Source organism: Marmota marmota, unplaced genomic scaffold (genome assembly GCF_001458135.2).
Source record: "Marmota marmota marmota unplaced genomic scaffold, marMar, whole genome shotgun sequence".
NCBI classification, from domain to species: Eukaryota; Metazoa; Chordata; class Mammalia; order Rodentia; family Sciuridae; genus Marmota; species Marmota marmota.
This window is the reverse complement of record NW_026000221.1, coordinates 13,108,167-13,132,483: the sequence shown is the minus strand read 5'-3', so window position 1 is coordinate 13,132,483 and position 24,317 is coordinate 13,108,167. Positions and strand designations below refer to the sequence as shown.

Sequence of the window (24,317 nt, the reverse complement as noted above, 5' to 3'; positions counted from 1 at the left end):
AAAAAAAAAAAAAAAAAAAAAAAAAAAAAAAAAAAGGAAATCAAGCTGTGGGCTCTCTAAGCCCAGATTGGCTTCCATTCACCCATGCAGGGCTCAGGATAATTCAGAATCTCCTAGAGGCACCTAAGACCTAGGTGTTCCCTGGATCAGCCAGCCCTAATTTCACATCTTTCCAGTGAATAAGTAAAGGTGAACTTGACCTTGGCTATTGGGTAATGGGGTACCTACAGAGAAGTGCCTTCCAAAAGAAGGGCCAGATTGACTAGGGAGGGGCCCTCAGGGGCTCTGAGAACACAGTCTTGAGATGAGGGACTGTTGAAGGGGACTCAGTCAGCAATAAAGGTCACAGTCACACCTCCCTGCCACTGTGCAAGCAGTTCCCCTCACTCCAGCAAGGTCATCTGTATTTCTCCATCTCTGGAAATCTTCATTTTGCTCCCTCAGAGAAGCCCTCCAGGTTCCTCCAGTTACATCCAGCTCTCTGCTCCTTCCTCTACTCCTCAACACCCTCATGGGACAGGGTGACAGCAAGGACAGGGAATTAGTGACTCCAGGTGTGAGGAGAGGGGTCCTGGCATCTCAGAGGGGCTGCAGAGGCTGTGTGGCACCTTGGGAGGTGTCAAAGGGGACAAGCCCACTGGCTCCATGACCTCTGAGAGTTCAGAGTGACTCTCCTGAAGCACACACCTTGCAGGGCACCACCCATTTCCCTGCCTCCTCCCTGCCAGGTCCAAATTCCACCTGGACAGAGGTCCTCCTGCCATGCAGTGCCCTGTGAAGCCCAGTGGATGCAGAAACAGTCCTGGGAACTGACCATGTGGCTTCACCAACTTGGTGTGCAGCTCACCATCGTGACCTATGGGCTCCTGCTGCTCCTCCTCCAGGGTCAGGGTGAGGATCCCATGGGGGATGGCAGAGACCCGGGTTGGATCTTCCAAAGTGCACAGAGACAGAACCTGAGCCTGGAGGGAAGGCGCCAAGGGTGGGGGGAGTTGGTGGAGAAGACACATGAAGGGGATGAGGGGCAGGAAGGTGAGCTCCCTCAAAATTCAGAGTGGCTCTCTTGAAGCCAAAGAGGGTCAGAGCTGCCTGAGGACACCCCCATGGAGGAGTAAGCTAGTGTGAGGGGATTCTGAGGAGCACAGTTTGGGCAAGGGAGAAGCCTCCTGGCCGAGGAACCGGAATAGGAGACACTTCTCTCCCATGTGTGGCTGTGGCTATAGCTTCTCACCCTTGAATAATAACAACAGCAATAAGAAGACCTTGCTGGTTACATTTTGCTCTGAGTGTTTTGATCCCTTGGACACAGAAGTGCCTAGCACCTTCCAAAGGGTCCCTAGGCAAGGTTATTGGTCTGGTGGGATACAGAAGTCCCTGGTAACACTTCTCAAAGCTGATCTGAAAGATTGCTGGGTTCCCTTCACTCATGGGCCTGAGCTGGGGCACAGTCATGGCTTGGCTTCCAGGACAAAGGTAGATATGCTCTGTACCTGCTAGAAATCTCTAGGCCCTTATCAGAAGTTGTTGCCAGGGTGTGTCTGCAGCCCTGGATCACTCTCATATCGAAGCCTCCTAGTATGGGTTCTGGTCATAACTCCAAGACTTTCCCACTCTAATCTTCCCAGAGGATTCCAGGCTCACCTTACCCCCTTGGACCATCGTGCCAGGCTTCCTCCCTTACCTGAGAGCTTAGAAAACCAGAACTTTCTCATCAGGAAGATCTTTACAGCTTCACTGAGGTCTTTTAAAACAGTCTTTCTTCTTGGACTCACATTAAAAAAAAACAAGACATATAGGAGGGTATGGAGTTGGGTTCCACTGTCTTCTTCCCACCCAGTCCTGGCTCCTCCACAGGCCCATCTAGGTCTTAAATAGGGTCCAGGTTTTACACAGTGCTTGTCCTTGTCTCTCACCTAAGCATAAGCTTTTCATATCCTGACCCGGGGACACTTAATACCACTGCAGGGTAGATATTCCTTCTGCTATTTCATGGAGGACTTGTTCTCAATGAGGCAGCTGCAACAATACTTATCAGGCTTTTTCTTTTATTATAACAAATATCAGGCACTAGTGGCCAGTGGCCATGTGAGTTACATGGGCTGAGATCCCATCTGGCAAGGCATTGTGTGGAGACAGCATGTTGGTAGGGACAGGAGTGTGTCTTATGGACTTGGAGAGATGCTGGCCAATTTCCTTCTCTGGTCCTGTGAGTGGCTGTTGCCCTGGCCTGACCTGTACCAGGTAGCATCAAACATCAGATCCTAGGGGATCTGGTGGGAGAGAAGAGGAGATTTGGAGTTTTTAACTTTTTCTTATGGAAACCAGCTCAGATCTATACCATATTCTAGAGTGAGAACTTGAACCTGGGGGAGGGAAGGCTCCAGTGATGTGGGAGCTGTGGAGATGTCAACAATAGCAGGAGAACTGTGGACCTGACTACCAACTTTCTGCACCCTGAAGCACAGAGAGGATTAAGGCAGCCTGAGGGCTGCACAGCACCCAAGAGTGGGCCCATTCTGGAGTAGAGAGAAGAGTTAAAACCAACATACCCAACATCAACCTTTAACAAATATCATGACTTGGACAAGCCATGTATATCTAGGTTGATTTTCCATTGCTTTCTTGCCCTGATCCCCAACCCCAGGAAAGACAGAAGTTTTGAACTCATAGCTCTCCTCCCACAGTCTGTTTCTCCTTACATGAATGATGCTTCTTTATGTCATTTCTTGTCTTCTCAAGCATGAGATCCTTGAGGATGGGAAACTTTAGTTCCATTCCCACAGTCCTCCTAGTGCGTGACATGACCTGGCACAGTGAGTGCAATGGACACTCTTGCCCCATCAGCCCAAAAGACATTCTGCTGGCAGATGTGAGGTATGAAGGATGGTGGCAAGTCACAGGAGCCTGGTGAGCCTGGAGGGATAGGCTGTGACCCGGTCGAGTGATAGCAGTGGTGGGGATAGGGACAGGGATGAGCAGAAAGATTCTGAAGCGAATGTTGACAGATCAGGGTTCCTCCACAGGGCGGAGCTGAGGAGGGCAAACCAGGCCCAGTGCTGTGGGCCAGCAGCTGATTGGGCAGACCAAAGTCTGAAGTGCATCTCTCTGCCCACAGGCCAGGACTCAGTCAGCCCCATCCGGATCACCCACACCGGGCAGGTGCGGGGCAGCCTTGTCCGTGTGAAGGGCACCGATGTGGGGGTCCACACCTTTCTGGGAATTCCCTTTGCCAAGCCACCTGTAGGACCACTGCGCTTTGCAGCCCCTGAGCCCCCTGACCCTTGGAGTGGTGTGAGGGATGGGACCTCCCACCCAGCCATGTAAGTTCTCCTGGGGTCTGGGAAACCTCAGGCCTGGGTGGGGGTGAGTATTCTGAGCTGTGGGCCAGGCTTCGGTAACTTCTTCATCTACACTGTCCAGGGAACTTCCCTCTGCATTGAGAAGATTCTCACATGCGTGTTTCCAAAGAGAGAGGATCACAGAGTACCAGTTGCTAACTTCCCCAGGCTCCCATCTCAGGCCTTGGCACCCGAGAGCATAAGTTGCAGAGACATGTTTGTCCCAGCTTATGTTATGCCAGATGTTCTCTGCAACCAGGGGACTGACGTGTGTCTGGGAGAGGTTCATGTTAGTTCTAAGAAACTATAAAAGACCCACCAGTACATTCTGTAGATTCCTGAGGATGGAAGCAATGGTGGCTCCTTGGTGACTCCCACCTTCTATAGTCACTATCCCAGCCCACAGGTTCAGGAGACAGTGTCCAAGAAACAGGTGAATGTGCTTATAGCTGATGACCCTGTGGGAGGGATGTGGTTCCCTCAAAGTCTCGAATTGGTCTGTGAGTTGTCCTAGTATGTTCTATGGGAAACTAACCTCTACCCATTCATGTACCACCTGTGTGGGGACACCCTATGACAGGGATTATTTGATCAATACCTGCAGCCAATATTTCCCAGACAGGCCCCTAGAGTCATGATTGCCCAGCCTCAGGGGGAGTGGGACGCAAGTGCTCAACAACCTTGAGACCTCCTGGAGGTCTGGGCTCCATCCCAGCTTCCCCCGAGCCTGTGGCCTGGAACTTGGTGGGAAGAGTCTCTGGAGAAGGATCAAGTGTGAGCAGGGTTGAGGGGGAGTGGGGACTGAGGGTGACTGAGAGCACCCAGACTCACTCTGGACCCACAGTCTGGTTTTGCCCATGGCACAGCTCCTGGAATAACTGCTATTCTCACCAGGTGTCTGCAGGATGTGGCTAGGAATACACTGGTTACGAACCTCTTGAATCTGACCCTCCATCCCATCCCCATGTCAGAGGACTGCCTGTACCTCAGCATCTACTCACCTGCCCATGCCCGTGAGGGCTCTAACCTGCCTGTGAGTGTCAAACCTTGGTCAGCTGCTAGGTGGGAAAACAGCTGTTCTGCAAGAAGATTTTTGTAAAAATGAGAATAGTCTGAGCCCCACTGCAGTGTGGACCCTGATAAGAAGACTCTTACTAAAGGTTCAAAAAGTCTTCTTACTCAGGATGGGTAACTGAACCCTGGGCACAGGATTATAGAAACCTGCTTGTCCCCAGAGGTTTTAGGCTGTGGCCCTAGGGTGGATCCAGGACACCAACAACCAATTCATGCCCGGTAGAGACAATCAGGTGCTCAAGGACTGCATTTTGAGGTCATCTGCATTTCCAAACATTGATTACCTGTTGAGCTATTAAAAATGTTGAGCTAATAAAACTGGTTAATGTTTATGTGGGACGTTCAGGGAGACACCCCTTTTATTTTCGTCTCAAAGGGGTTCTGGGAATAATAGAGCCAGAATCTGATACATGGGCAGATTCAAAAGCATAATGGGCCGGGTGCAGTGGTGTATGCCTATAATCCCAGCAGCAGTTTGGGAGGCTTAGGCAGGAGGATCATGAGTTCAAAGCCAGATTCAGCAAAAGTGAGGTGCTAGCTAAGCAACTCAATAAGACCCTGACTCTAATAAACAAAAAATATAAATAGGGGCTGGGGATGTGGCTCAGTGGTCGAATTCAATACTGAGTTCAATCCCCAGTATCCCCCCCCCCCCAAAATAGCATAAGTGGTCTTGAAACTGAGTCCCTTGCTCATGAGAAATACCATGTCACCTGCTGGGGTTCTGTCCATGTAGTAGCTACACAGAGAATATCCAAGTCTAGAGAGCAGTCCAGGAGGGGTTTGGGTTGGGTGAGAGATACATGGCATCTGTCTTGATTTCCCAGGTGATGGTCTGGATCCATGGTGGTGCCTTGGTAGTGGGCTCAGCTTCCATGTATGATGGTTCTATTCTGGCAGCCATTGAAAATGTATTGGTGGTCACTATCCAGTACCGCCTGGGAGTTCTGGGCTTCTTCAGGTGAGCTTGGGACAGGGATGGTCAATGGGGCTGAGTAGACAGAGGACCATCTATTGATCATCATGCTTTCCATTTCTCAGCACTGGAGACCAGCATGCCACTGGCAACTGGGGCTTCCTGGACCAAGTGGCCACCCTACGCTGGGTCCAGCAGAATATCGCCCACTTTGGAGGCAACCCTGATCGCGTCACCATTTTTGGCCAGTCTGCAGGTGGCACTAGTGTGTCCTCACATGTGGTGTCTCCAATGTCCCAAGGACTTTTCCATGGTGCCATCATGGAGAGTGGGGTGGCTCTCTTACCCAAAATTATTGACATCTCATCTGAGGTGGTTTCCATGGTGAGTGCCCTCAACCACGAAAGCCAAGACACACTGTCTCGCCCCTCACCGTCAAGCCACTTCTACTCTGTCTGTTCAGTGGGGACAACAAAAACAGTTGAAGTGTCTTCAGAATTGATGTTTATCCAAAGATTGCTCAGGGGTTTGAGGGTCAGAATCTGCTTGGCTCTACCTCACAGTGGTTGATTTTGCTCTATGTTCTGCAAAGCTGCACCCTGGGGGTCTCATCCTAAGAAGAACCATCTAAGCAAGTGTAATGGCTCCTTTGGCTGACACCTGAGCTTCAGGGAAAAGTTTCACACCTGTGACAATCCACACACAGCACCCTTGAGAATTAGGGTCACCTGCACCCAGCTGGGATCTTAGGCAACACTTTCCTTCCAGCCTGGAGGGATGATCCAGCCCCTACCTGGTCTCTTTGTAGATGGTGGCCAACCTGTCTGCCTGTGGGCAAGTAGAGTCAGAGGCCCTGGTGAGCTGCCTGCGGGGCAAGAGTGAACAGGAAATGCTGGCTATTACCAAGGTAGGCTAAATGATCATGGGTATGGAGGAAGGGCATGGAGAGTAAGAGGGGCAGAAGGTCTGAGTGCCCTTCATCTTGTGGGACAGTTAACTCATCTCCATGCCATTGTCTGTGTTTGAATTGGTGGAACAGGTCATGAGGAACCAGTGCCTTTTAGGGTGGGCATTTGGGGAGTCAGTAAAAGGTGGAAACCACTCTGAGGACATCAGAAATTTTCTATTCCCTGACCTTGCTTCCTGTCATTGAGTGTCCCCTCAGGCTTTCAAGACCATATCTGGTGTGGTAGACGGGACCTTCCTGCCCAGGCATCCTGAGGAACTGCTGGCTTTAGCTGATTTTCAACCTGTCCCCAGCATCATTGGTGTCAACAATGATGAGTTTGGTTGGCTTCTTTCCACAGTGAGGTCCATTCCCATACCCCTGGTGTCTGGGAAACCCTGGGGAGATTGTATAGATTTGTAGCTCCAAGTTCATCCATCCCTAAATCAAGACTTTCTGCCACCCAGGGCTTAAACATTGCTGACACCCAGAAAGAAATGGACAGAAGGACTGCACAGGCTATTCTTCAGAGAATGTCGACATATTTGGTGAGTTTCCTGGGGTTCTGCAAAAATTCAAGAGGACACCAGATCAGTGATGCATATCTGTAATCCTAGTGACTCAGCAGGCTGAGGCAGGAGGATCACAAGATCAAGGACATCTGCTGCAAGTTAGCAAGGCCCTGTCTCAAAATTATAAAGGGCTGGGGATATAGCTCAATGGTAGAGTGTCCCTGGGTTCAATCCCCAGTACTGCCAAAAAAAAAAATTGAGGGCACATCAGATATCCTGCTCATGCAACAACCTCTAGCAAAAAAGATTGACCTAAAATGGTAATGTATGTGGTCACCCACCCCAAAACTTAGTCTTTTCATCCATTCCTGTTCATCCCCCAACCCAGAGGCCAGAGCCTGCTTAACAGGACTCTCAATGTTCTCCTGTGCTAGATGTTGCCTGCTGAATTTGGTGACCTGTTAATGGAGGAGTATATGGGGGATAATGAGGACCCACAAACCCTCAGACTCCAGCTCCAGGAGGTGATGGCAGACATCCTGTTTGTGAATCCTGCACTCCAAGTAGCACATTATCAGCGTGAGTATATCTTCACTGAATTCTGGCTGCATACGGATGCAGCTCACAAGTGTGAGTCCCAGGTGAGGTCTCTGGTGTCCTGGTCCCCACAGATGTCTTTATCAGACTCTGGAGGCAATATACTTGGTAGCTCCCATACAGAAAACCCTCATGGTTAGTGTAAGAGACAGACATCACCTTCATTTGACAAATGAGGACACTGATTTAATGGCATTTAGTGATATGCCCATGAGAACACAGCAAGGAAGTCCAGGGTTATGATTTCACCAAGAGACATTTCAACCGCCCCTGCCCAGCCTGGGGCTCCCCTTTCCGCTGTTCAGATTGCAGTCAACTTTGGACCCAGACATCTTGATAAGATGGGTAAAGCAGAAGAGCTCAAGGTGAGGGGCCATCATATCATGGCCTGTCCATGCCCCCAGGTTCCCATGCCCCTGTCTACTTCTATGAGTTCCAGCATCGGCCCAACATCTTCAATGACATCAGACCACTCCACGTGAAGGCTGACCATAGCGACGAGATCATCTTTGTCTTTGGATCCTTCAAGGGCAGTGAAGGTGAGTCTTCTTAATTCTCCAGGAGCTGAGATAGGGCCCTGGCTGGAGCCCTGAGGGACTTCATGGTAAACATGAGGAAACTGTGGCTCAGAGAGGATGGAATCAGGAATCCACCATATTATAGCTCAAAAACCTGCTCTATGATTAGAATCTCAGCTTTTCCCATTCCAGTCTTTGATCCTCCATCTGTTTCTACCCCAATCATGGTGTCTAGCATAGGAGAAAAGGGACTTAAGGCATAATCATTTCTAAAATGACACCCCAGTGTCCAAAATTAAAAGGGAATTACTGGGCCAGGGATGAGGCAAAGGTGGATTCAGCTAGAGACTGGGATGGATAACGGCAGGTTGGGCAAGCAGAGGGCCTGGCCCCAGGACTGTTGGGGTAGGGAAAGGACACAAATCTGGGGCCCAAAGATAGGTTACAGCTGGGGTAGTGAGTGTGGCATTTTAGTGGACAGCTGGATAGAGTTGGCCAGACCTGGACCCTTGTCTTCCTCCTTCCACAGTTGAGTTCACTGAGGAGGAGGAGCTGCTGAGCAGGAGGATGATGAAGTACTGGGCCAATTTTGCTCGAAATGGGTGAGGAAACCTGCACACTCAGCCTGGGGGCATGGGCCCTCCACTGCTCCCCTTGTCTGAGATGACTCATTAGCACATGTGTGTCCTTAATCATATCCTAGACCCTCTCCAACCTGAAGACCCGCTGAAAGAGGGTGCTTTGTGGGTGTTGGTCACTCACTGGTCTCTACACATGGTGGCTGGGAGGGTAAGCTATGGTGGTGGGCTACCATGAGAGCCAGCCTCTCACAGGAAAGAGAAAAACAGACCAGATTGCCATGCCCTGTGTGGAACAAGACGAGTGAGAGGTCATTGCTTTCCAACGTCAGGAAAACTTGACCCAATCTCAATACACTTGCCAGCCTGGTAACCTGGCCTGTCCCAAATGGGGTGGGTAGGAAGGGTCAGGTCTGAGTTTAGCAGGATTCAGAGTGACCCTTGCCCCACCCTCCTGGGAGGGCATGTGCACAGGAACCCCAATGGAGAGCGCCTACCCCACTGGCCACTGTTCGACCAGGACCAACAGTACCTGCAGCTGGACATCCAGCCTGCTGTGGGCCAGGCCCTGAAGGCACAAAGGTTTCAGTTCTGGACCAAGACCCTTCCTCAGAAGATCCAGGAGCAAGGCACACAAGTCAAGCACACAGAGCTCTAGCTCCCTGTTCATGGAGGGAGGGAAGGGCTATGTGCAGGTAGGCTCTGCCTGTGGTGCCCACTCTTGCCCACTCAGGAGCCAGGGTTGGCCTCTCATTCACAGAGCCATTCATCCACTCTTTATCTATCCATTCAGCCAACACTGGTAAAGAATTCACCTCATGATGTTCATTTCCCAGTCTGCTGTGGGTCCTCTCTTTTTAGACACACTCAGTAAATCCCCCCCAGGAAGCTGTGATTGGGTAAGCCCAGTGGATGCTCAACTTCCTCCACACCCACTGGGCCTTTAGTATATTCTTCCCTTCCTCAACTAACCTTCCCAGGACTTTCTGTCTCCTGAAAGAATCTAGACACTCTACAAAGGAGGGCTATGCTTTGAGGAATGTCCCCACACCTGAGTGTTAAAATCCCACATCTACTTCTCAGCCAAGTCCCATGTATTCTCATATCTGTCATTGACCACTAGACAGACTAGACTAGAAACCATGATTACCTAAAGCCGTAGTATCACAGTACATTCAGACTGCTGTAAAAAAAAAATACCATCACAAAGTGGTTAGCTTATGAACAACAGAAAATTATTCAGAGTTTGCAAGGTTATGTCCAAGGTCAAGATGCCAGCCTGGTATGGTGGCACACACCTGTAATCTCAGCAACTCAGGAGACCGAGGAAGGAGGATTACAACTATGAAGCCAGCCTGAGCAACTTAGTGAAACCCTGCCTCAAAATTAAAAATGAATAGGACTTGGGATGTAGCTCAGTAGTAAAGTTCTCCTGGTTTCAATACTGAAAATAAAAATCAAAATAAAAAAAGAAAGAAAGATGCCTACATATTTGGAGTTTATTAGAACTTGCTTTTTGGCTCATGGATGGCACCTTAATGCTGTGTCACTACATGGTATAAGGGACAAATAATGCCTGTGATGTGATAAAATCTGCTAAGGACCCCAAATCTCAATACCATCATATTGAAGATTAGGTTTCAATGTGTGAACTGGGGGGACACAAGTTCTTAGACCCCAGCACCTACAGCCTCCAGATTTCAGCAACTAAGGTTGCAAACTACTGGAAAATGTCTCTGCCTGTTTTAAACACCTGCCCACGCATCTCTTTCTATCCCAGAGAGGTGACTGGCCCATACTTGTGAGAAGCAGGACTGGGCTTTTCCATTGGTCCTGGAGTCTGGGACAGCTGAAGTCCTGTCTCCTAAGTTGGCTCTTATTCTCTGTGGATCTGCAGACACTGTGAGCCCCACACTGACATGATCACAACACATCTCACATCTGAGAAAATATTTATCTGTGTGGTGTGTCCTGGAAGAGGCCTTGAAGGCTCAGGAGGTCCAGACATGAAGCAGAAGAGGTTCTTATCCCTGGTTCCCTGAGAACCTCTCCATCCAGTAAGGTGTCCTTCTGCCTTGCAGAATTCCCCCTGCAGCCTCCTGACCATCCCCCACTCACTATGGCATCCACATCATTGATTTTCCTTCTCCCCTTATTGCTGTCTCTAAACTCTTCTGACTCCTCCTATAAAAACCCTCTCATCTTTTCTCATTGTACAAAGGTAGCAAATAATGCTCAATGTGTCTCTGGGTTCTCTCAAATCTTTTTTGCTCAGACATTAAGAGGTTGGATTTCTCATCCCAAAGACCTTGGGAGTCCCCCACTCCCCAATCTCTGACTGACATGCCCTCCTGGGGCACCAATTTTTCCAGGGGAGATGACCCTCTTGTTTCCATTGACTATATTTAAACCCAAACCAAGACCTTCATGAATTTCGTGCAAAAGATGACAATTCATTTTGCCATTTGGGCCACCAGGGGACAGACAAAGTTAACATTAAGCCTGCAGGGACCCAGCACAGGAAAGACTTTCCTTTTGGTGAAGACTGATGGGTGCATCCTTATAGCATTTACTGAGTTCCAGCAAGCATGCCTCTATGTTTCAGTTCTGCAGAAGCACACTGTATTATCCAAAGGGTCTCCATTATATTTTGTAGATTTTTAATAGCTTTTTAAATTGCTTTAGTGTGGCGATTGTGTGTGTGTATGTGTGTGTGTGTGTGTCTCTCTCTGTGTGTGTGTGTCTGTGAGTGTGTACAGTGCTAGGGACCATATCTACCTCCTTGGCCTGCTAGGCAAGCACTATATTACTGAGCTACATCCATTCACAGCCCAGTGTGGAATAACTTATATGCAATTAAATTAATCTCTTGAGTATACGATTTTCTTACTCTGAGGTTATATGTAAGATAGGCAAACACCACCACCACAAGTTTTACCAGTTTCTTTCACTTTCTAAACTTCCTCACGCCCCTTTGTAATCCTTCCTTGCCCTTAATCCTGCTCTAAGGCAGTCACCTAATTGCTTGGGTTCCTCTAGTTGGCCTTGCCCCAAATATGATGCAAATGGACACTTTTAGGAATGGCTCTGTCACTTCTCATACTATTTCTGAGATCCAGGCAGATCTCAGATTCCTTTTCCTGGGGTGTGGCATTCCTTGTAGGCACACAACACAATTTATTCATTGACCAGTTACTATACATCTGAGTGACTTGCAATTTTTGATCAATTTGACAATAAAACTCTTAGGGACATTGTCAGAAATTATTTATATGGACCCATGCTGTCATTTCTGTTGAGGAAAGACCTGAGAGGAGAATTGCTGAGTCACATGGCAAGTGTGTGTGGAACCTTTAAGGGAAATACCAAACTCTTCTCCAAAAAGACTCTGTCACTTTGCATCCCTACCAGCCATTTATGAAGGTAGCAGTTGTTCCATATCCTCTTCAACATTTGGTCTGATGGGTCCCTGCAGGCTTAATGTTAACCTTGTCTTCCATTCTTTCTCTCTCTCTCCTCTNTAGTTTGCCTTGCTCCAAATATGATGCAAATGGACACTTTTAGGAATGGCTCTGTCACTTCACATCCAATTTTTGAGATGCAGCAGATCTCAAATTCCTTTTCCTGGGGAGTGGCATTCCTTATAGGCACACACCACACTTTATCCATTGACCAGTTGATATACATCTGAGTGACTTCCAGTTTTGGACCAATTCTAATGAAGCTCTTAGGAACATTGTCATAAATTATGTATATAGACCAATGCTGTCATTTCTGTTGAGGAAAGACCTGAGAGTAGAATTGCTGAGTCATATGGCAAGTGTGTTTGGAACCTTTAAGGGAAATACCAAACTCTTCTCCAAAAAGACTCTGTCACTTTGCATCCCTACCAGCCATTTATGAAGGTAGCAGTTGTTCCATATCCTCTTCAACATTTGGTCTGATGGGTCCCTGCAGGCTTAATGTTAACCTTGTCTTCCATTCTTTCTCTCTCTCTCCTCTCCCCACCTCTGCTCTCTCTCTCTCATCTCTATATATGTATAAGGTATAATATATACAAACACATACACAGATACGCTCCTGAAACTCTTCATCATTTCAAATTATTACTATTATCTTGGTCATTGTCAAAGCCAAGGCCTCTGTAAGATGGTGCCATAAATGGCACAGTACCTGGGGACCTTCACCCTAGCAGACTCCAGATTAGGAAGAAGCACTATGTTGTCCAGTCGACACGAAGGTGCTTAAAATAGGACTTAACTGGGAGGATGACCAAGCCCAGATATGAATTAGATCAGGAGACTCAGGGCAGAGTAAGCATCTGCCAGGCAGGGCCTGGGGCAATGGCTTAGAGCAGAGAATACTGCAGAGGAACTGAATCCACAGCAGCCTTGCTGATTGGGTGGAGGTCGAGGAGAAGCAGTGCTCCTAGCATGCTGTCTCCAGACATCTGGATAAGGCTGATTGCTCCCCAAAGTGGCTGAGAAGGACACAACACTGGGCTGTAAGAGCCTATGGGGGGTGGGGAGAATCTAGCCAAAGATGGTTTGCAGGGGAAACTCTAGGCTGACTGAACTTGAGCCCCACACCCCTTCATCAGGGAAGTCAGGTTGAGCAGGTTCTCCTAACCCACACTGGCTTCCATTCACCCATGCAGGGCTCAGGATGATTCAGAATCTCCCAGAGGCATCTAATCTCTGGAAGTTCCCTGGATAGGCAGGCACTCATTTCATATCTTTCCAGTGGATAAGTGACTGTAAACTGGACCTTGGTCATGTGTTGATGGGGTATCTACAGAAATGCCTTCACAAAGAAGGGTCAGACTGAGAAGGGAGGGGCCCTCAGAGGTTCTCAGATTATGGTGTTTAGAAGATTAGGGACAACTGAAGGGCACCCAGTCAGCTTTGAAGGTCAGTCACACCTCCCTGCCACTGGGCAAGCAGTTCCCCTCACTCCAGCAAGGTCACCTGTATTTCTCCATCTCTGGAAATCTTCATTCTGCCCCCTCAGAGAAGCCCCCCAGGTTCCTCCAGTTACATCCAGCTCTCTGCTCCCTCCTCTCCTCCCCAACACCCTCATGGGCCTGTGACTCAAGGACAGGGAGTTAGTGACTCCAGGTGTGAGGAGAGGGGTCCTGGCATCTCAGAGGGGCTGCAGAGGCTGTTCAGCAGCTTGGGAGGTGCCCAAGGGAAGAAGAGGGGTAGGGCCCTGCCCGCTGCACACTGGCTCCATGACCTCTGAGAGTTCAGAGTGACTCTCCTGCAGCACACACCTTGCAGGGCACCACCCATTTCCCAGACTCCTTACTGTCAGGTTCAAATTCCCCCTGGGCAGAATGCTGCTCTGCAGTTCCAGGTGAAGCCATGGGAATACAGAAGCAGCCCTGGGAGCCGACCATGTCCCTGCATCGTCTTCCTGCCTGGCTTATCATCATGGCCTATGGGCTCCTGATGCTCCTCATCCAGGGCCAGGGTGAGGCTGCCATGAGGAGGGTGGTAGAGACCTGGGTTGCATCTTCCAAAGTGCACAGAGACAGAGCCTGAGCCTGGAGGGAAGGCACCAGGGCGGGGGAGTTGGTAGAGGAGCCAGATGAAGGGGATGAGGGGCTGGAGGGTGAGCCAGAGAGGGTCAGAGCTGCCTGGGGACACCCCCATGGAGGAGTGAGCTAGTGTGAGGGGATTCAGATGGGTTTGTGACCATTTAGGTGAGAGACAAAGATGAGTAGTGTGTAAGACCTGGACCCTATTTAAGACCTAGATGGGCCTGTGGAGGAGCCAGGACTGGGTGGGCAGAAGACTGTGGGAATGGAATCCAGGGAATGGGCAAGTCAGAAGCCTCCTGGCAAAGGAACAGGGACAGGGTCCTTCCCCTCCTGTGTGTGGCTGTGGCTGTAGCTACTACTCCCCCTTGGATAATAACAACAGCAATAAGAAGAGCTGGCTGGTTACATTTGGCTCTGAGTGTTTTGACCCCTTGGACAGAGAAGTGCTGGCACCTTCCGTAGGGGCCTCAGGCAAGATTAGTGGCCCTGGGGGTTACAGAATCCCCTGGTACCACTTCTCAACGCTGATCTGAATGACTGCTGGGTTCCCGTCACTGGTGAACCTGAACTGGCATGGCTTGGATTGTTCTAGGACAAAGGCGATGTGCTCTGTACCTGCTAGAAGTCTCTAGGCCCTTATCAGAAGGTGTTGGCAGGAGAGTACCATGCCCATGGAGTGTCAGCAGCCCTGGATCCCTCCCACCCCAAAGGCTCCTAGTGTTGGTGTTGGACATAGCCCCAACTTTCCCAGTCTAATCTGCACAGAGAAATCCATGCTCACCTATCCCCTTGGATCACCGTTGACAGGTTTCCTCCCTTATGTGGTGTCTTAGAGAACCACAATTTTCTCAAGAGGAAGATTTTTTTCTAGCTCCACTGAAAGATTCTATCTTCAACAGTCTTTTTTCTTTAACTCACATCCAAAAATTAAAAAAAAAAAAAAAAAACTGAGTCATGAAAGGGTATAGAATTGAGTCCCACGGTCTTCTGCCCACCAAATCCTGGCTCCTCCACAGGCCCATTTAGGTCTTGAATAGAGTCCAGGTCTTACACACTACTCATCTTTGTCTCTCACCTAAATGGTCACAAACCCATCTTTTCTGATGTGAGCTTTTCCACATCTGGACAAACGAGGAAACTTCACACTGCTACATATATACATGGGTGAGATTCCTGCTGCTGTTTCATGCAGGGCTTGTCCTTAAGGAAGCAGCTACATAATGTCACCAGACTCCAAGCAGGAATATTTTGCAGGCTTTGTCCTTTGTAGTAACTAATATCAGGCATTAGTGGCCAGTGGCCACATGAGTTACATGGACCGAGATCCCATCTGGCAAGACACTGTGTGGAGACAGCATGTTGGTAGGGACAAGAGTGTGTCTTTGGACTTGGAGGGATGCTGGCCAGTTTCCTTCTCTGGTCCTGTGAGTGGATGCTGCCCTGGCCTGTCTTGTACTAGGTAGCATCAAACATCAGATCCTAGCTCATCTCGTGGGAGAGAGGAGTAGGTTTGAAGTTTTAACATTTTCTTATGGAAACCAGCTCACATCTGCCAAACTCTAGAGTGAGAACTGGAGCCTGGGGGAGGGAAGGCCCCAGTGATGTGGGAGCTGTGGAGATGAGAACAATAGCAGGAGGACTGTGGACCTGACTGCCTAACTCTCTGCACCCTGAAGCATAGAGAGAGGACTGGAGCATCCTGAGGGCTGCCCAGCACCCAAGTGTGGACCTATTCTGGGACAGAGAGAGGAGATAAACCCAATATGCCCACCATCAACTTTTAACAAATATCATGACTTGGACAAGCCAGATATATCTAGCTTGACTTTCCATTGCCTCCTTGCCCTGATGCCCAACCCCAGGAGGGACAAGAGGTTTATGGCCTGAACTCATAGCTCTCCTCCCACCGTTCATATCTCCTTACATGAATGATGCTTCTTTATGTCATTTCTTGTCCCAAGTATGAGTTCCTTAAGGATAGAAATCTTTAGTTCCATTCCCACAGTCCTCCTAGTGCGTGACATGACCTGGAACAGTTAGTGCAATGGACACTCTTGACCCATCAGCCCAAAAGACATTCTGTTGTCAGTTGCTAGGGCTAAAGGATCGTGGCAAGTCACAAGAGCCTGGTGAGCTAGGAGGGATAGGCCGTGACCGGGTCGAGTGATAGTTGTGGTGGGGATAGGAATTACGGATGGGCAGAAAGATTCTGAAGCGCATGTTGACAGATCAGGCTCCTTCCACAAGGCTGAGCTGAGGAGGGCCAACCAGGCCAAGGTGCTGCAGGTCAGCAGCTGAGTGGGCAGACCTGAGCCTGAAGTGCATCTCTCTGCCCACAGGCCAGGACTCAGTCAGCCCCATCCGGATCACCCACACCGGGCAGGTGCGGGGCAGCCTTGTCCATGTGAAGGAAACCGATGTGGGGGTCCACACCTTCCTGGGAATTCCCTTTGCCAAGCCACCTGTAGGACCACTGCGCTTTGCAGCCCCTGAGCCCCCTGAACCTTGGAGTGGTATGAGGGATGGAACCTCCTACCCGGCCATGTAAGTTCTCCTAGGGTCTGGGGAACCTCAGGACTGGGGTGAGGGTGGGTACTCCGAGTCCTGGGCCAGGCTACTTTGGCTTCTTTATCTACACTGTACTGTAAGGCCTGAGGCTGTAGACCAGTGATAATGTGTTTTTAGCAACCTAATGCACAGGCTTTGAAACCCAGGCCCTAAATAAACAAATATATAAAAATATATCCCTCTACATTGGGGCAATTCCCACACTCATTTTTCCAATGCAGCAGTAACTTTGCCAGGCCCCTGCCTCAGGGCGTGGAACCCAACAGGCATTAGCTCCAGGTGCTGAACACAAGAGCAGAAACACATGTCCCTGGATTTGGCTTACTCCAGGTGTTCTCTCCCACCAGGGGAGATGAGTCTGGGAGAGGGTCGGCTTGGCTCTCTGAACCTATAAAAGACCTTGACTCCAGCAGTTGATGCTGCAGATCCCTAGGAGGGCAACAGTGGTGGCTCCTTGGGGACCCCACCCACAGGGCCAAGGGAAAGGGGCATGTGCTTACAGCTGGAGACTCAGTGGAGGGGTGAGGTTTTCTGAGAGCCTCAAGTTGGGCTGTGGGATGCCCCATTACCCTTCTGTGAGAACTAACCTCCATCCACTCAGGCACCACCTGTGTGGGGACACCTATGCTGTTCCAGGCCTGAGTGGGGACAGGGTTAAGAAGTGAATGTCAATACATGTAGCCAGTGTTTCCCTGGGGGTCTGGGAAAATCCCTGCTTCCCCGAGCCTGTGGCCTGGAACTCAGTGGGAAATGACTTGAAAGAAGGATCATGTGAGGCCAGGCATCAGTTAAGGCAGGGAGTGAGGTTGTCTGGGATGGAGTCAGGACCTGAGGTCTGAATTGACCACTGCTCAGCCCCTGGAGTAACTGTATTCCATTGTCACCAGGTGTCTGCAAAATGCAGATGCAATGAATATAGAGGTTCTGAACCTAGGGAGGAAAAACTTGCCTCCCATCCCCATGTCAGAGGACTGCCTGTACCTCAGCATCTACGCGCCTGCACATGCCCGTGAGGGCTCTAACCTGCCTGTGAGTGTTAAGTCATGGTCAGTGGAAGGGTGGGAGAACATTTCTTTTAGAAGATATTTAGAAACAGGCTTGGGACATGGTTCAAGGTAGAGAGCTAGCACAATGCTGTGAAGGCCTGGGATTGACCCCAAGTACTACATAACAATACCAATGACACTGGAAGTACAGGTTCAGCTGGCCACCACTGTGGTGTGAACTACCATGAAAAGTTTCTCACTATTAAGTCCAAGAAGGCCTCTTATGCAGGCAGGAAGCTGACCTAGGCATGGAGTCAAAGAGCCCTGGATGCTCTCAGAGGCCAAATGTTCTGACCCACTGATCAACTCACCAGCTTGTACCCAGGAGATCCCATTCAGGTGCCCAAATCTGCAATTTTGCAATCACTACATTCCATGACCATCTATTTTTTGGGGGCCAGAGATTAGATGACACTTTAAATTAATGTTCAAGTGGGGTAATGACAGAAATATCACTTTTCTTTTCCTTTCAGAGTAGTTCTGAGAGAAATAGATCTAGGTTATAATTCGTGATTAGACCCCAAAGTATGGGAGGCCTGATCTTCCAAATTGAAGATATTCTTTCACCAGTGCGCCCTAGGTCATAAAGTCCTTTTTTTTTTTTTTTTCTGGTGGTACTGGGGATTGAACCCAGGGCCTTGTGCATGTGAGGCAAGCACTCTACCAACTGAGCTATATCCCCAGCCCGAAGTCAGGAAGTCCTACTAGAGTTCTGTGTGGGTAGCTACACAAGCCAAGGTACTTTTCAGACAAGAGATTCAGCCAGGACGGGATTGAGCATGGTCGCTACCACACGGTATATCTCCTGATTTCCCAGGTGATGGTCTGGATCCATGGTGGTGCCTTGGTGGTGGGCTCAGCTTCCATGTGTGATGGTTCTATTCTGGCAGCCATTGAAAATGTACTGGTGGTCAGTATCCAGTACCGCCTAGGAGTTCTGGGCTTCTTCAGGTGAGCCTGGGACAGGGATGGTCAATGAGGGCTGAGTAGACAGAAGACCATCTATTGATCATCATCCTTCCATTTCTCAGCACTGGAGACCAGCATGCCACTGGCAACTGGGGCTACCTGGACCAAGTGGCTGCCCTACGCTGGGTCCAGCAGAATATTGCCCACTTTGGAGGCAACCCTGATCGGGTCACCCTTATTGGTGGGTCTGCAGGTGGCAGTAGTGTGTCCTCACATGTGGTGTCTCCAATGTCCCAAGGACTCTTCCATGGTGCCATCATGGAGAACGGTGTGGCCCTGCTGCCTGACCTCATCACCAGCTCATCTAAAGATGTCTCCACAGTGAGTATCCTTTAGTGCCCACGGCCATATCTGTAGCCTCACCATTCAACTTCAGAGCCTCTGCCACTCTGTCTGCTCCATGGGAATAAAGACCATGCAGGTGTCTTCGGGACTGGCCACCACCCCAGGGTTCCTGAGGAGCTCAAAGGTCAGAATCCACACACCTCTGCCTCAAGTGGTTGATTTTGCTCTAGGGTCTGCAAAGGTACACTTTGGGTGCCTCATCCTCAGAAGACCCATGTAAAGCAGGTGTGATGGCTCCTCTGGCTAACACCTGAGCCTCAGGAAAGGTGGAAGGATTTCATACTTGCTGGAATACACAAATGGCTCCCTTTGAGAATTATGGGTAACCTGCACACAGCTGAGACCTTAGGCAGCAATCCCCTCCCTGTCTGGAGAGATGATTCAGCCTCTTTTTGTATGCCTTTACAGATGGTGGCCAACCTGTCTGCCTGTGGGCACGTAGAGTCAGAGGCCCTGGTGAGCTGCCTGCGGGGCAAGAGTGAACAGAAAATGCTGGCTATTACCAAGGTAGGGCTGAATGGACGTTAGTGAGGATACAGAGGTCATGGTATAAGGAAAATACAGTGCTTTATACTATGATCTCATTTCCAGGGCTTGGTCTTCTTGTATCCTCATAGCTCTGGATGGGAAATGAGATAAAAATATGCTTAACCAGTTGTAGAATCTCTGAATGTTGGTCTGAGAATCATGGGATGAGTAGGATGAGTTGGAGGTAACTCAGGTGTCATTAGAAAAGAGACTTTGCTTCCCATAATCATGGACTTTGAATGCCCCCTTAGGCCTTCAAGATCATTCCTGCTGTGGTGGATGGGGCCTTCCTACCCAGGCACCCCCAAGAGCTTCTGGCCTCTGCTGATTTTCAACCTGTTCCGAGCATCATTGGTGTCACCAATGATGAGTATGGCTGGCTCCTTCCCATAGTGAGTCCCCTCTTCAAACCCCCATGATAGTGTCAGGTGGGAGTGGGTTTGGACTTCGTACCTCCTTGTCATCTCACCCCCAACTCTATACTATCTTTTCACCACACAGTACTTGGGCCCCCCTGAAATCCAGAAAGACATAGACAGAGAGACCACGCAAGCTGTTCTACAGAGAATATCAACACAGAGGGTGAGACTCCTGGGGTCCTGATCCAGGCACGAGTGCAGCCAGACACTCTTCCTTTTCAGGAATCCACAGGAACAAAAATTGATCTATGTAAATTTGTGGGTGGGGCCACTGCACAGCTTGACACCATTGCCCTCTTCCTTGACACATCCCAAACACCAATCCCTACCCTCAAGTTCCTGCCTCCCTGCCCCAGAGATTGCCTAACCTGACTCTCCCTGATCCCTTGGAGTAGATGAAGTTGCCTGCTGAATGTGCTGACCTATTGATGGAGGAGTACATGGGAGACTACGAGGACCCCCACACCCTCCGACTCCAGTTCCAGGAGATGATGGCGGACTTCATGTTTGTGATGCCTGCACTCCAAGTAGCACATTATCAGAGTGAGTGTATCTGAACCTGAATCCTGGCTTCCTAGGAGACAGCTCAGAGCTATGGGTCCCAGGTGAGGTCTGGTGTCAGGTCCTGACACATGTCTTTATCTAGACCCTGTTCCCAGGTACCTGAAGGCCCTCATCTCAGTAAATCCTTATGGCTAGAGTAAGACATAGACATCACACACATTTTACAGAGGAGGGAACTAAGGTAATGTCACTGAAGGACTTGCCTGTCACCACACAGCCAGGAAGTCCAAGACATGACTTAACAAAGAGCCTTGCAACTGCCTCTGATCCATTCTGGGCTTCCAAGCCACTGTGAAGATTCAAGCCAGCTTTGGACCTAGCAATCTTGTCACCAAGAGTGACACATCCTGTCCACCCTCCAGGTTCCCATGCTCCTGTCTACTTCTATGAGTTCCAGCATCCGCCCAGCTTCATTAAGGACCTGAGGCCTCCACACGTGAAGGCTGACCATGGTGATGATGAGTTCGTCTTTGTCTTTGGATCCTACATCAATGGCATCAGAGGTGAGTTCTCCTTGTTCCACAGGAGCATTCTCATGGGTACAGGGTGGCAATCACTCTCATGGTACAACGAGAAACTGGGGTATGAGAGAACATGGGATCCAGTGTCTACCATCTTACAACTCAATGGGTCATTCCAGGGTTAGACCTTTCCCAGTCCAATCTATGCTCATTTCTACCTGTTCCCAATCCAACCATGGTGTCTAGAATAGGAGAAGAGAGGGTTGGGTAAAAGCCTAATCATTTCTTAAATGACTTTAGAGTGTCCAAAAGAAGGAAGTTTCTACGCCAAGGATGAGCCCAGTGTTGATCCAGTTAAAAGCTGGGTGTATTAAAGGCAGGTTGGGCAAGCAGAGGGCCTGGCCCCAGGACTGTTGTGATGCAGAAGGGACACAAGCCTGGGGCTGGGGTGGTGAGTTGGCACAGGAGTGGACAGCTGGATGGGGTTGGCCAGGACCTGGACCCTTGCCTTCCTCCTCCCATAGTTGAGCTCACTGAGGAGGAGGAGCTGCTGAAAAGAAGGATGATGAAGTACTGGGCCAACTTTGCTCGAAATGGGTGAGAAAATCTGCCAGGGGGCACGGGTCCTCCACTGCTCCCCTTGTCTGAAGTGACCCCATTAGCTATTGTGTGTCCTCCATCACATCCTAGCCCCCTACCCAACGGGAAGACCCACACTAAAAGAGGGTGCTATTTGGTTACAGGTCACTGGTCTCTTCTCACAGTGGTCCATAGTGTTGGACTACCATGGGAGCCAGCTTCTCACAGCAAGGGCAACACAGGCCAGGCTAGTGACACTAGTGAGAGGTCATTACTTTCCTACATCAGGACACCTCCCCCCATTCTCAACAACCCTCTCTGCCTGGATGGCTACCCTGTCCATAATTGGGGTTGAAGGTCAGGTCTGAGTTCAACAGAGCTCAGACTGACCATCGCCCTGCCTTGCTGGGAGGGCATGTGCACAGGAACCCCAACGGAGAGGGCCTACCCCACTGGCCACTGTTCGACCAGGACCAGCAGTACCTGCAGCTGGACATCCAGCCTGCTGTGGGCCAGGCCCTGAAGGCACACAGGCTGCAGTTCTGGACCAAGACCCTGCCTCAGAAGATCCAGGAGCTAAAGGGGGCTGAGGACAAGCACACAGAGCTCTAGCTTCCTTGTCATCAAGGGAGGGGTGTGCTAGGTGTGATATGGTCTTCCTGTGGTGCCCACACATGCCCACCGAAGAACCAGGGTTGACCCACTCATTCACATAGCTATTCATCCATCCACTCTGCCATGGATCCTCTCCTGTTAGACACACTTAGTAATTCCCAATGCATGCCCACCTTCCTCCTCATCCCACTGTGCCTGAGTCCCTTCCACCCCTCTCCTTCCCTACAACCCCATCTATCCCTTCCTCCCAGTAGCCACACCCTCCCATGTTGACAGAGAAGTTTTAGAAAGTGGTGCTGGTACTTTTCTGAACCCCTTGCCCATCTCTCAGCACTTACCCCAAGTTTTCATACTGGTGGGACCTCTGTAGAAAACCTGGACACCACAAGCCCCAGTGTTTTACTCCATCAGGCTCCTGTAACAACAACAGCAACAGCAACAACAACAATAATTCCAATAATAACCTAGCTCGGCATGGTGGCACCTGCCCATAACCCAAGCCACTCAGCAGGCTGAGGGAAAAGAATTACATATGTAGCACAGGCTAGCCACTTGGGGAGACACAAACTCAAAGTAAAACAACAAGTCCTGGGAGAGTAGCTCAGTGGTAGAGTACTTGCCAAGCATGCACAAGGTTCTGGGTTTGATCTCAGTGCTAACAACAAAATATCAACAAATAAACACAATAAACTGGTTAGCTCATAAACAATGCAAATGTGTTGTCTTCTGTGTTGGACGTGACAAGTCCAGAATCAAGGTGTTAGCCGATTTGTTGTGTGGGGAGGTCTTGCTTTGGTTTCTAGATGGCATCTTCCCATTATGTCCTCACTTGGCAGAAGGGGTGATCAAGTTCTCTTGGGGTTATTTGACAGTTCCTAATCACTGTCCCCTCCCAATGATTCATCATTTCAGACTGGTTTTTTTTTTCTTTCTTTTTCAATCAAAGCCCAAGAAGTAGACTGATTTTATTAGTTATGCATTGTGTTTGTGTTGTTGTTGTTGGGGATTGAGCTTAGGGCATTAGAACTTAATGCACTAGAGCTTAGTGTGGGCTAGGCAAGCACTCTACCACCTGAGCTCTATCCCCAGCCCATGGAGACTGGCTTTCTTTTTTTTTTTTTTAATTTTTTATTGTTGGTTGTTCAAAACATTACAAATTTCTTGATATATCATATTCCACACTTTGATTCAAGTGGGTTATGAACTCCCACCTTCACCCCATACACAGATTGCAGAATCACATCAGTTACACATCCATTGATTTACATATTGCCATACTAGTGTCTGTTGTGCTCCGCTGCCTTTCCCATCCTCCACCATCCCCCCTCCCCACCTCTCCCCTCCCCTCCCCTCCTCTCTCTCTACCCCCTCCACTGTATAACCCTGAGGGTCTCCTTCCATTTCCATGCAATTTCCCTTCTCTCTCCCTTTCCCTCCCACCTCTCATCCCTGTTTAATGTTAATCTTCTTCTCATGCTCTTCGTCCCTACTCTGTTCTTAGTTACTCTCCTTATATCAAAGAAGACATTTGGCATTTGTTTTTTAGGGATTGGCTAGCTTCACTTAGCATAATCTGCTCTAATGCCATCCATTTCCCTGCAAATTCTATGATTTTGATGGAGACTGGCTTTCAATGTATAATCTGCAGCACAAAAACTTTCAGGCCAAACACTTAGAGTTCCCACATCTAACACACCTAGGCTACAAACAAAACCAAAGTTCCATATCCCTGAGTCCACCTGGAGACTAAATGTCATTCATCATTAACATTTCAATCTACCAACATACTCATCTATTTCTGTCCCAAGGAGGTGGCCCCATCCTTATGAGAAGCAGGACTGGGCTTTTCCATTGGCTTCTGGAGCCTGGGCCAGCTGGGTGCATCCTGGAGAGCCAGGTGGGGTCCTCAGGGTCCTGTCTCCTGAAGTTGCCTCTTATTCTCTGTGAATCTGCAGACACTGAGAGCCCCACACTGACACAATCACAACACAGCTGTGAAGATGTTTCTCTGTGGGTGTGTCCAGGAAGAGGCCTTGACATGTCAGGAGGTCCAGACACATAGCAGAAGGGATTCTTGTCCGTGGGTCCCTGAGGATCTCTCCATATATAATCTTTCCGAATTCCCTCTGCAGCCTCCTGCTCACTATGGCATGCACATGATTGAGTTTCCCTTTCACCTCATTGATGTCCCTAAACTTTTCT

General features: G+C 49.4%; 2 protein-coding genes and 1 non-coding gene across 6 annotated transcripts; 2 read left to right on the top strand and 1 right to left on the bottom strand.

Moving 5' to 3' along the window:
• Window positions 1-738: 738 nt before the first annotated feature.
• LOC107144794 (cocaine esterase-like) lies at window positions 739-9,704 on the top strand. Of its 3 annotated transcripts, none has more exons than XM_015488631.2 (12): window positions 739-891; window positions 3,116-3,320; window positions 4,233-4,371; window positions 5,240-5,373; window positions 5,454-5,712; window positions 6,137-6,235; window positions 6,494-6,634; window positions 6,742-6,822; window positions 7,221-7,365; window positions 7,788-7,922; window positions 8,431-8,503; window positions 8,954-9,704. In XM_015488631.2, exons 1-12 carry the CDS (start codon window positions 789-791, stop codon window positions 9,135-9,137), a joined length of 1,698 nt encoding a protein of 565 aa, XP_015344117.1. In that variant the 5' UTR covers window positions 739-788; the 3' UTR covers window positions 9,138-9,704. The 3 variants fall into 3 exon arrangements, with proteins under 3 accessions (XP_015344117.1, XP_015344119.1, XP_015344118.1); XM_015488633.2 differs by lacking the exon at window positions 8,954-9,704 and adding an exon at window positions 8,605-8,942; XM_015488632.2 differs by lacking the exon at window positions 6,494-6,634.
• A 3,954-nt stretch (window positions 9,705-13,658) lies between these two features.
• Window positions 13,659-22,790, top strand: LOC107144792 (cocaine esterase-like). 2 transcript variants are annotated; one of them, XM_015488630.2, is made up of 12 exons: window positions 13,817-13,951; window positions 16,361-16,565; window positions 17,477-17,618; window positions 18,453-18,586; window positions 18,667-18,925; window positions 19,358-19,456; window positions 19,729-19,869; window positions 19,979-20,059; window positions 20,292-20,439; window positions 20,823-20,963; window positions 21,446-21,518; window positions 21,926-22,790. In XM_015488630.2, exons 1-12 carry the CDS (start codon window positions 13,843-13,845, stop codon window positions 22,110-22,112), a joined length of 1,719 nt encoding a protein of 572 aa, XP_015344116.1. In that variant the 5' UTR covers window positions 13,817-13,842; the 3' UTR covers window positions 22,113-22,790. The 2 variants fall into 2 exon arrangements, with proteins under 2 accessions (XP_048647991.1, XP_015344116.1); XM_048792034.1 differs by lacking the exons at window positions 21,446-21,518; window positions 21,926-22,790 and adding an exon at window positions 21,224-21,273 and having other exon boundaries at window positions 13,659-13,951.
• Trnav-cac lies at window positions 18,245-18,317 on the bottom strand. Its single transcript has one exon. It is a non-coding gene; the product is annotated as a tRNA-Val (tRNA).
• Window positions 22,791-24,317: the final 1,527 nt, after the last annotated feature.

Excerpts from the sequence above, each read along its gene's own strand:
- LOC107144794 (XM_015488631.2), top strand. The coding sequence starts at position 789 with ATGCAGAAACAGTCCTGGGAACTGACCATGTGGCTTCACCAACTTGGT. Across the intron at positions 6,236-6,493 it reads AAATGCTGGCTATTACCAAG|GCTTTCAAGACCATATCTGG; the intron begins GTAGGCTAAATG and ends GTGTCCCCTCAG. Across the intron at positions 6,823-7,220 it reads AGAGAATGTCGACATATTTG|ATGTTGCCTGCTGAATTTGG; the intron begins GTGAGTTTCCTG and ends CTCCTGTGCTAG.
- LOC107144792 (XM_015488630.2), top strand. The coding sequence starts at position 13,843 with ATGGGAATACAGAAGCAGCCCTGGGAGCCGACCATGTCCCTGCATCGT. Across the intron at positions 17,619-18,452 it reads GTGAGGGCTCTAACCTGCCT|GTGATGGTCTGGATCCATGG; the intron begins GTGAGTGTTAAG and ends CTGATTTCCCAG. Across the intron at positions 21,519-21,925 it reads GCCAACTTTGCTCGAAATGG|GAACCCCAACGGAGAGGGCC; the intron begins GTGAGAAAATCT and ends GCATGTGCACAG.